The sequence below is a fragment of the Charadrius vociferus genome, unplaced genomic scaffold (assembly GCF_000708025.1).
Source record: "Charadrius vociferus isolate BGI_N301 unplaced genomic scaffold, ASM70802v2 scaffold129, whole genome shotgun sequence".
In the NCBI taxonomy this organism is placed as follows: domain Eukaryota; kingdom Metazoa; phylum Chordata; class Aves; order Charadriiformes; family Charadriidae; genus Charadrius; species Charadrius vociferus.
The window spans coordinates 245,538-257,802 of record NW_009661374.1 but is presented as its reverse complement, the minus strand read 5'-3'; the positions used below and the strand labels follow the sequence as shown (position 1 = coordinate 257,802).

The 12,265-nt window shown below is 37.8% G+C and overlaps 1 protein-coding gene across 1 annotated transcript in view; it reads right to left on the bottom strand.

Annotated features, from left to right (window-relative positions):
• GRIK2 (glutamate receptor, ionotropic, kainate 2) overlaps positions 1-12,265 on the bottom strand; it is a gene marked incomplete at its 5' end in the record, with an annotated part of 284,674 nt that overhangs the window by 30,644 nt on the left and 241,765 nt on the right. Inside the window, one exon of the mRNA XM_009893855.1 lies at positions 2,049-2,274. Coding sequence (XP_009892157.1) covers positions 2,049-2,274 — 226 coding nt within the window. The remainder of the gene's footprint in view (positions 1-2,048; positions 2,275-12,265) is intronic.

Below are 12,265 nucleotides of genomic sequence, written 5' to 3'. Positions count from 1 at the left end.
TGAAAAACTTATGTCTTATTTTAGGTTCTGTTATATTTCCTTTCTTGAAGGCCTCATCTTTTTTTTTCAGATCTTACTTCAACTTCTTTTGCTAAGTTTAACACTTTTTCAACTCTTGTTTTACCTTCTTTGCTGCTCTATGATTCCTGCTAGTATGTCCTTTATTTGTTTCACCTTGATTCAAGACAATTGTCAGCTCGCAGATCTGCTTGTACAACACTATTATTTCTCTTGATACAGATAATATGTTGTTACTTGGAATCTTGCTGATGAATAATTGCTGAATAATATCTTTGATACGATTCAAAGTTAATGAAGAAATAGTGCACGCATGCTGCCTGTTCTACCCAGGTAAATTAGGGGACAAGACCAAAAGAGGCTTCCTTGTGTCTTTACACCCAACACTTCTTCCTCAAAACTTTAACTCTAGAAGTCCATTTCTGGCTTTAATTTTCTTTTCCTCTGTTTTCTCTGGCGTTTATGCTATTTCTCTGATTTACACGTAGTCAAAATCATTTGTAAAATAGCCTGAACTCTCACTTTGGCACTTCCGTGGGCACTTAGATTTCTCAGGTATGCTTCAGATGCTTCATGAGTTTGCACGCAGCTTATTCAAGGATTTCAAACTGTCACGAAGCTTTAACTTTCACCATACTAAAGCGAAATGGAAGATGGTTTTCACCCTCAAAATAAAAAAAAGGTTTATCTATCAGAAAATACAAGGTGTCAAAAACAGCAATAGGGCTGAAGTCCAGTCCCTTCTGTCACTTACATGTCTACAAAACATATTCCGCGATATAAGAAGCCACAATAGAACAGGGTGGAAAAACTGCAATATAGATTAAAACTAGATTCCTAACAAATAACTGTTCAAAGACAGAACGAATAGAATCATAATTTCTGCAGGAAGTGTCCATTTCATAGCAAATTACTGAAATAATGAAAATTACAATGATGTTATTAAAGTTGCAGTAAATATCTAAAACATATAGGGAAACATATATTTGATAATACTAGTAAATACCTCTTTATCCAAGATATTCCAGTAAAGTTTATTTCTTAACCTTCCTTACCATTTACAGTACTGGATGCAACTTTCCCTATATGATGATTTAGTGTATAGTATTAACACAGAGAAAATCAGTACCAAATGTACCATACGTAAGACCTATCTGAGAAAAACATAAAACATATTCACATCAATAACTAAGTGATAAATTCTTCTTAAAAATGAAGTTAAAGTAAATATTGGCCTTGCAGAATGGTCTTCCAATATTAAGTAGGCTCATTTTGCAGTACTGAGAGAGTCTTTGTGTCACACCATTTTTTATTCCTATCTATTCTGAAATCTGAAGCCAGATTCTCAGCTCGTGTCCTCCAAAAATCACTGCAGCCAATGGGAATTCAGCAACTCAGTGCTGATTGAATACCATCCTGTGGATTCTAGCAGCCAGACTAATGTCTGCAATTAGCTCTTAATCTTGCAACTAAGGTTTTGTAGCTACTCAAGAACACCTGACCCAGAAAATATTTGCAAGATTGGAATTACTCTGCAAAACCATATTCCACAAAGTTAATTCAACATTTCTTTTGTCTGTGGATTACACAGGGTGTGTTATGGAACCTCTCCTCCTCTTTGAAGAATCCCAGTGATTAGCCCTCTTAGTATAGGAGCATTATCTCTATTTGCTAATGCAAGCCTTGTACTACTAGCACCTCATTCTCTAGAAATCAATATTTTAAAAACATTTTTTTATAAAATAAAGTGCAGTGAAAAGTATTTTGTTGTTTAACAAATGGAAGTCACTACATAAGAGAAACATATCATATGAAAATGTCCATTTTTTTATAAAGTAACTTCTGTTTAGAAAATTCAGTAAAACCCATAAATGTTGATAAAAGATATAATATTTTTTTCCAGATGGGAAAAAGAGAAGAAGAAAAAATGTTAGCAATGTTGAGAAAGCAACAGTGTATTGGAGCTTTTGTGTGCTACTGAAGCAACTAAGATTAATGAACAGAGAACAAATGGTTGACATAGCACCTACCCATGGGAGTTCCAACGCCGTAACCTTTTGAGTCTATCAGGCCTCCAATCTGTGTTAGGTTACAGTTCCGCTGTGTGACAAACTCAATGGTTGTTGACTCCATTAAAAATGCATAATCAGAGGTAAGCACACGCTGGATACCTTCTTCATTACTTTTGACAAGTACTGACTGCCTCCTGCTACTCATGAAGGCCCACATCTTGTCGTAAGTGGAGATTTTGGATTTCTGAAAGACAAATATTAGACGCAACATGAAAAAGAATAATATGCTTATAGGACTGCAAGTTTGCACGTTGCATTCTTATTGTATTTTATTATATGTCAGGTTTTACTAAGGCATTCTTCTAGGGGTGCCAGTACCTTTCATCTCATCTGTTCCTCTCATCTTGTCTGCGTAAAACAAAACAGCTGGAGAGATTCTCAAGAAAATGTGCAAGATCTGTTCTTTATCTTGGATTTATTGTTTATATGTTTTTTATGTAGGATGAAGGCCTTACAGGTATTTGAAGTCAGTGGAAACTATTAAGTATTTCACTGTAGCCAAGTTCATCAACAATGTTGGTGAGTGATACAGAATAATCTGTGGATCCTGGCACATTTGAAATTTTCAGTCTTATTTCAATCACTCAGCTACTCCTGAGCAACTCTGAAAACCTAGTTTGCACAGTGTGGCAACCTGAAGTAATCAAAGCTCTTACAGAAGGCAGTATATGGAGAAAACAGTTGGAAGGTAGAGGGCAGCAATATTTTATCCATCGTATGCTGCAAAAATACTTGGAGAAAGATTTTAGGTAAGCGACAGTATCACAGTCGGGTCACACTAGCTTCCCATTCAGAAATTGGTTACTAGAAGTCCTAAAAATGAATATGTGTTTTCTGCTCTAATGTTCCCAGAATGCAAAGAACTTTTGGATAGGAAAAGAGAGACAGTAGTTTGGAAAAAAGGAGACAGTAGTTTGGCACAAAACGATGTACAATTATAAAGGAGTCAGATTCTTTAAAAAAAAGATATTACCTTCCCTCATCTTTGTAAAACACAGTGCTTAAGAGATCATAACCGCTGGATAAACTGAAGGTATTAAAAGTACCAAACATTTTATATTACATTTGCTCCATCTATTTAATAATGTTTCAAACTCAAGATGTATCAGAAAATGTTCAGCAATCTTAAATCTTACCTAGTAAATAAAATGAAGAAATACAGCATGAAATCTACTATAATCAAACTTTTTAAGGAGTCTTTAGTCTTTTAATGTCAGGCTTAAACATAACTGCCATCAGCTCTGGTGAAGATACTAAACAAAGATTGACACTACAAACCTTTCTGAAGTTCAGCTGATTGGCAGCCATAAATTCTGCCCCAGAGGAGAATTAGTAGTGGATGTGGAATAAAAAGAACATTTATTTAGAAAAAAGATGACTTTGTCCCCCTGCTGAGATACAATCCAAGAGTTATTTCATTCTGCCTGGGGACTTAGCAAATCAAACATTTGAACTAACTCTGGTGTCAATGCCAGCAAAACTGAAGACTCTGCATGAACACACTGTTACTGTATTGAAGATAGTCTGTGGCTGATTGTAAAAGATTTTAGTAACAATGAAAGGGGAAACCGTTTTTCTTCAGAATATACTGTGAATGTATAGAATGGAGAAAACCAAATAGATGTGGTCTCTGCTCATAGGGTTTCTTTTGAAAATCAAGTACTTCTTGCAAGCAATTAATATTGAACTATAGCATAACATACTTTAAGCAATGCACATCAGTTCTGTAGGAATATAAATGACTGTGTAATACAGAAAGGACGGAAAAAGAATGTTTTTCAATATTTGTAAAATTTTACCAAGAACCTGTATTTAAATATTCTAACACACGATCTTCACCACAGTATGCAAGACAAATATTTCAGCCTCTATAAATAATTTGAGCAATATAAAAATTGGCAGAGAAAACAATCTTAGTAAACTGTTTCATACACATTGCTGAAGAATATTGAGGGGAAAAAAAAAGAAAAAGTTAAATGAGCTGTAATGGAAAATAAAGAATGAATGAACTGTAATACATACACATTTCTAGATTTCTGTTGAAAAAAATGAATTCCAGGATGAAAACATGTTAGCAGTGGGAATTGTTGCTTTCTACTGAAGTATTAGAGCATGTGAAAAAATACAATGCCCTCTAAAGGACAAAGTGCTCATACTACAATGACTGATTTAATCAGCTAAGATGGAACCACAGCTACTGTTAAAAAAGAAGGAACAAAGGTCACCAACAAAATCAAAGAAAGCTCCTGTATAGGATAGGTTGCTTACTGGAATAATTAAACAAACAAACCAAAAAAAAAGTATAAAAGCATACACATGATTAGTGAGACAGTAGAAGATAACACAAAGCCTAGAACATCAGTGCATATGGCTCACCACTGTGAAGCTAACAAGGGTGATACAAAGTGCACAGTTATCTCTCACTTTTCTCATGTAGGCAGAATACTACAATGTCTTTGGACTGCTTTCTTCCACTCCTAAAAGCTGAAAATCAGAACTGAAATGATGCCAGGGAAAACAGCCCATCTACTTGTGACCCCTAAAATCTAACTAGTTCTTAGAAATTTTTACCAGAAAAAGTGCATAGTACAGGTTACAGGATTTGTTTTACACATAACAGAGGATGTTTTATCTGAAAATAAAAAAAAAACACATTGGATTCAAGAAAATCTAACTACAAATGGTTTTCCTCTGTGTTTAGCAAACTACTCAGCAGACTCAAGTTACTACAATAAAGAAGCCAGAACAATCAAAAGCATCAGCAGCCCATTTGACATCGAACTAAAGAGAATTGCACTCCAATGTGTACATATTGCTTCTTGTGGTTATGACTGTGTCATTCATACTGATCGAAGTAGATGCTCCAATTTAGATTATGTTTCCATCTTCTTTCACTGTGTGCAAATCAAGCTGGTTAATCAGAGTATCATCGAACCACAGAATAGTTTGCATTGGAAGGGACCTTTAAAGGTCATCTAGTCCAGCCTCCCCTGCAATGAGCAGGGATATCTTCAACTAGATCAGATTGCTCAGAGCCCTGTCCAACCTGATCTTGAGTGTTTCCAGGGATGGCACATCTACCACCTCTCTGCGGAACTTCTTCCAGTGTTTCACCACACTCACTGTAATACTTTTTTTCCTTATATCTAGTCTAAATCTACCCTCTTTAAGTTTAAAACCATTAGTCCTTATCCTAGAGCAACAGGCCATACTAAAAAGTTTGCCCCCACCTTTCTTATAAGCCCCCTTTAAGTACTGAAAGGCCACAATAAGGTCTACCTGGAGCCTTCTCTTCTCCACGCTGAACAACCACAACTCTCTCAGCCTGTCCTCATAGGAGAGGTGCTCCAGCCCTCTGACCATCTTCGTGGTGCTCCTCTGGACAGTCTCCAACAGGCCCATGTCTTTTCTGTGCTGAGGGTTTCAGAGCTGGACACAGTACTCCAGGTAGGGTCTCACCAGAGCCAAGTAGAGGGGCAAAATCACTTCCCTCAACTGTCTGGCTACATTTCTTGTGATGCAGCCCAGGATATGATTGGCCTTCTGGCCTGTGAGTGCACATTGTCAGCTCATGTCCAGCTTTTCATCCACCAGTACCCCGAAGTCCTTCTTTGCAGGGCTGCTCTCAATCCCTTCAACCCCCAGCTTGTATTGATACTGCGGATGCCCTGATCTAGGTGCAGGACCCTGCACTTGGCCTTGTTGAACCTCAGGAGGTTCACACAGGCACACTGCTCAAGCTTGTCCAGGTCCCTCTGGAACGCATCATGTCCCTCAGGCATGTCAATTGCACCACTAAGCTTTGTGCCATCCTCAAACTTGCTGAGGGTGCATTCGATCGCACTGCCTATGTCATTGATGAAGTTATTAAACAGTACTGGTCCCCATACAGACCCCTGAGGGACACCTCTTGTCACCAATCTCCATCTGAACATTGAGCCATTGACCAGTACCCTCTCAATGCTACCATCCAATCAATTCCTCATCCACTGAATAGTCTACCCATGAAATCCATACCTCTCCAATTTAGAGAGAAGGATGTTGTGAGGGACCATGTCAAAGGCCTTACAGAAGTCCAGATATATGACCTCTGTAGCTCTTCCCTTGCCCACTGATGCAGCCACTCCATTATAGAATGTTACTGGGTTGGTCAGGCAGGACTTGCCCTTGATGAAACCATGCTGGCTGTCTCAGTTCACCCCCTGTCAACCTATATACTCCATCAAAGAAGTGTATTTTTTTATCTGGGTTAGTTCACCATATTGTTTCATCTAACTGGAAATCACTGTCTGGAAATTCAATCTAACTTGAAATCAACTGGAAATGAGGTCTGTATAAGATAACTTGTGGTGACATGATTTATCATGCTTGTGTTCCCTCAGTAATGCCAAAGACAATGCAGAAGAGTAAGAAAGGTGCCTGTGCTTTGCAACATTTGAATTTCACTGGAATAAAAAAAAAAAAAAAAAAAAAAGAGAACTAACCAACAGGAAGGATGGAAAAGAAAAGGTTAAGCAAATCAAGAAAATCATTTACCTGGTGCATAAAATGGTAGCCGTCACAATGACATTCAGAGGATACTGTCAATAATATACTCAGTATTCATAAATTAAAGATCATTGGATGATAACTGTGCATGTCAGGGATTACAAAAGGAAGCATTACACAGGCTCAAAGTTAGTCTAATGCTGTGTACAAATGTGAGGCTAGACACAGAAGGAATCATCATTAGTAATGTGTTACTGCTCTATCCTGAAGCACTGGCTAGGAAAGACCTAGCAGTGAGACTCTGGACCACAAGGTCAGAAAAATGTCAGGATGTAGAATGAATATCAGCATAAACAATGAACAAAGGACAGGGAAGTAGACCTCATGATACAAGACAAGATTGGATAAATGCACAGCAAAAATGTGCCAGGCAAACTCTGACACTTTCTACAAAGGAAAAATTACAGATCCATTAATGAAGGTTTTTATATTAATTATAGCATCCAGCTTCTTTCCTGCCTTCTAAAAGCATTTGGGTGTCACAGACAATTCCTCAGCTTTGTTTCCACCCATTCAATATTTAAACTCAAAAGAGGCTATAGTGACAAAGGAAAGATTAAAGGAAATTAAGATTAAATTTTGAGGGAAAAAAAGTAAAAAAAAAAGTCAGAAGCCCAGTTCTTATATAAGAAAGCACTCTCCACCACATAAGAATCAAACCATGACAACTTTAAGTCAAAAAATCCCCCACAGACTCCCAGTCCTACTACACTATTTTCTATTTATGACACTGCCTATAACAGTTATGTGACTTTTGGCTTCCTGAGAATTGTATTCTTACTGTACACAGGCCACTTTTCTTAAAGTAGCTTGATTCATGGATTTTTTTAAGGCCAAAGAAACAATTATTGACATTTATTCCGACCTTCTGTAATACACAGTGAGCTGTGACTTCTGAATTACTTCACCGAGCTCATCACTTATGTGTTTGCACTCACAAAAAGAATGACATATGAAAAGTGCATTCATAAAGAACCACTTATATGAGCCTTAGCAAGGTGCCCGATATGGTCCCTCACAACATTGTTGATGACAAGCTGGCAGGATACGGACTGGGCAGGTAGAGAACCAGCTGAAATATTCATCTTGAACGGTGGTATAGTTAATAGCTCAAGGCTAGATTGGCATCTTGTCATGAGTGGAGTGCCTCAGGGGTGAGTCATAGACCTGACACTATTCAATATCTTTATAAATTGGAAAACAGTACAGAAAGCACCCTCACCAAGTTTTTGGATGCCACCAAACAGGGAAGAGGTAGATACACTGGAAGAAAGAGCTACCATGCAGAGAGACCTCAAGAGGCTGGAAAATTAGTATAACAGGGATTGCATGAGGATTAACAAAGATAAATGCAAATTCTGTCTTCGGAGAAAACATCGCAAGCATCCATACTGGCTGGGAATTGACTGGCAGGAGTCTTTTGGCTGAAAAGGACTTATGGATCCAAGACAACAGTAAGCTGAAGATAAGTAATCAGCCCATCCTTGCAGCAGGAAAGCATGCAAAATTCCAAGCACGAATACAGGCTGGGTGGAGAATGGATCTAGAGCAGCCCTGAGGAGAAGGACCTGGGGGTGCTGATTGATGAGAAGACCAACATGAGCCAGCAATGCATGATCACAGTCCAGAAAGCCAACCACATCCTGGGCTGCATCAGAAGTGTGGCCAGCAGGTCGAGGGAGGTGATTCTGCCCCTCTACTCTGCTCTGGTGAGACCCCAGCTGGAGTACTGTGTCCAGTTCTGGAGCTCTCAATATAGGAAAGACATGGGCCTGTTGGACCGCATCCAGAGGAGAACCACGAAGATGATCCTAGGGCTGGAGCACCTCTCCTATGAAGACAGGCTGAGAAAGTTAGGGTTGTTCAGCCTGGAGAAAAGAAGGCTCCAGGTAGACCTTACTGCAGCCTTGCAGTACCTAAAGAGGGCCTGCAGGAGAGCTGGGGAAGGACTTTTTACAAGGGCATGTAGTGCTGGGATGAGGGGTAATGGCTTCAAACTGGGAGAAGGTAGATTTAGATTAGATATTAGGAAGAATTTTTTCACTATGAGGGTGGTAAGGCACTGGAACAGGTTGTTCAGAGAAGTTGTGGAAGCTCCAACCCCAGAGGTGTTAAGGTTGGATGGGGCTTTGAACAACCCGGTCTAGTCGGAGATGTCCCTGCCTGTGCAGGGAGGTTGGAACTAGATGATCTTCAAAATCCTTTCTAACCTAAACCATTCCATGATTCTATGAAACTGCAGTCTGTATTAGCAAGACTATAGCCAGCAAAACAAGGGATGGGATTAATCCATGCTATTGACACTTGTCAAGCCACATCAGGAATGTTGTCTAGTTTTGGTCCTCCAAATTCCAGAGATATCTTAAAATTGGAGAATGCCCAACAAGGTAATCAGAGGGTTGAAGATCTTAACTTACAAAGAAAGATTGATGGAAATCGTGTTGTTCAACCTAGGAAATGGAAGGCTTAAACAGAATCTAATCGTGTTGTTCCATTAACTAAATAGAAGGTCAGAGAGAAGTTGAAGGTACGGTCTTCATTAGGATGCATGGTGACAGGATAAGAGGCAATGGTCCAAGCTGCTGGAGGGAAATTCTGTGTGGATGTAAGAAAAAAAAAATATTCACAATGAAAACAACTATGCATTGGAACAGGTAGCCCAGACAAGTAGAGGAATCAGCTCACTGGAAATACTAGAAACAGTTTACGATGGGCCTGAATACGCTAATCTAAGCCCTTTCCTTCAATTAGGAAAGCAGATCTCCTCCTACAAGAGGAAGGGAATTCTAGAGATCCCTTTCAACTTTGAGTTTTAATTGATTTTTATAATTCTTTATCAGTATGAAGTTTGAACAGTAATAAGTGTTTCTGGAGACTCTTCGAATTTTGACGTTGAGCAATTTCAGGAAAACAACAGAAAACATATAATTTCCCATTTGGGAAAAAAACAAGCAAACAAACAAACAAACCCCAAACAAACAAACCCCAAAATATTGTGAACTTATATAGTTTATACATCAGGCCAAAGGCAAGCCCATTATTAGCCAGGGAAACGTGTTTTCCCATCTTTTTTACCCTTCACTCCATTAAAACTCAAGTAGATTCATTCCAATTGTTTCATACATGACCCCTTGGAAATCCTGAACACCAATTTGGAAATCTAAGCTGAACTGTTCATACAATATGTTTATTTTATTCATTCCTTTTTCATTTTCATAAGTTTGACATTTTGTTTTGACACATGCCCTAAATCTACGTAGCTGTGAAATAAGCTAGAAAATGCATTTCTGATGTTCTTAAAATGTCAAAAGCACTAATGTATCTCAGGGTTTTTTTCTAAACATAAGAAGGCTAGATGTCAAATTTAGGTGAAGCAAACATTACAGACGATCCTCTTATGGCTCATAGCTGTTCTAACACATTTGGGATATGTCCCCAGAATTTTAGGCCACAGAGGATTAGTATCATTAATAGAGAGAAAAACAAAGTTAATTAATTGAATACATTTCGAATCATAGTACGACAAGCTTGAAGCTGAGAGAACAAACCAATGGCCTAAGGTAAAGAATATTTTAGGAATTCTGTAATTGTCCTCAAGCATTATAAGTACAGGGAAATTCAAAGATGTGTTTATCAGAAAGAATTCAAACACTACTATGAATGAAAATAAATTGTAAATAAACATAAATAGCCCGCTCACTTTCCTGCACTGTCACCAAATAGAAATTTGTAAAAGCTGGTTGCTACTGTTCAAATATCTGTCAATGACCAATGATGTGTTTGTTCCATTCTGCATTTTTTATACTTCTTGTTTCTGTAATTTATATCTGTGTATACTGATCCACCTCTCCCATTTCTTGATATGAATCTGAATTCTTTGCAATAGGTACTGTTTTCTCCAAACTTCTCAATGTTTCTGAAGTGGACAATGACGGGATCCTAAGCCATTACTAAGACTTCTGAGCTAAACAACAGTATATACAAATAATGATAACTATCAGAATCGGCTACAGGAATCAGTATGAAAAACATCAGATCTCACTAATTTTTAAGCTTTGCACAGTATAACTACATGTCCTGTTTCCAGATATTTTGTTTTAAATAACCCATTTTAATTTGTTTTAATGACTGAAATAATTTCTAGTTTCTGGTAAGCCTTAGCTAACTGTACACTTCAAAAGTAAGTGTTGTTTTTTGAGGCAGCAGAAGCAGTGTATTTACTGATTTTGACATAGCTGAGCACATTATGTGTAAAACGTAATTTGGTCTTAATTGCATATCTGGATCTGATGCCTCCATAATATAATATGATGCCACAGACATTCCAAATCCTGCATTCACATATGCACACTGCACAGTTTTGAATCATTGCTACAGGCTAAGGCATAACTTTTACAGAGTACCATGCTAATCACTAGCAACTTAAGTATACAGAAAATATTATACATTGTTCCACCTGCGCTGGACAACAGACCAGATTTATCAGCTTAGCTGTCCTCTATCACCCAACAGACAGACTGTGATAATCCAAGTGAACTTCTAAATATCGTCTGATTTTCTGACCAGATTAACAACTAGTTATAAAAATTACCCTTGTAGTACTGGATTTTCTATATCGTCTTCTAGAACTATGAGACTGGCTTTTTCTCAGTCATCAAAGAAATGTTAAAAAGACCCTCTCCTTTTTATCAGACTGGTCTCAGTGTCGCTGACTTCAGGGTATTTCTTTTCTTCTTTTTTTCCCCCCTTTTTTTCCTCTATTTTTTCAGAACTGCTGAGGCCTGAAAACCCCTAAGTGAACCAGCCGATTTAGATTTTGTTGTGTCAGCATAAAAACAATAAAACCAATGTATACAGCAGTCTCTCCTCCATAACGGCAGTTTTCATGGTCCATAGAGCACAAATGAAAAAAGGTGGGAAAGGTGTTTCTGCCAAGAATAAAGCTACAAGGAATGAAAAATGCAGTGCTCAGAGAAAGACATTTTTACTTTTACCCCAATTGTGCTGACTTTTTGTTTTAAAATCCAAAGATTTTGAACAGACATTAAATATTTAAAGTAATTTATGGTTAAAAAAAACCCCAAACCCTAATGCTATTGAAATAAGTTTTCGCTATCAGCTTTGACCTGGAAATAAGTAAGGATTTTATAGCTCCAAAACCACTAATGGACTTCAGAAAACTTCCTTGCCTTTTATACCAGAATGATTTATAATCCGCTGCTGAATTATAACTAATGTCACGACGCTTCTTTTTGTAAAATGTGGAAGATTACAAGTGTGATATTTCTCACACTTCTGTAGGTTTCTTCCTCTGTAAGTAGGAACAAGACATTAAGTAAATTTAATCTCTTTTTAAAACAGATCCTATATTCTGCATGTTCTGTAAAGATAAATCCACTTCTGCTCGTTCTGCCTGTTCTCAGATACGAACTGCAGTACAAAACTCCACACTTTGTTTGCACTGTGTCTGGAAGCAATCTCCTTTTCCAAAAGCAGTGCATAGTTTCATCATTGGAACCAAACATGAAGTTCACAACTACTTTAAATATTTACCTCTAACAGGGTAAGAATTTGTCACAGCACCATGGATTTAACAATTGAAATCTCACAGCATCTACATTGTTGTG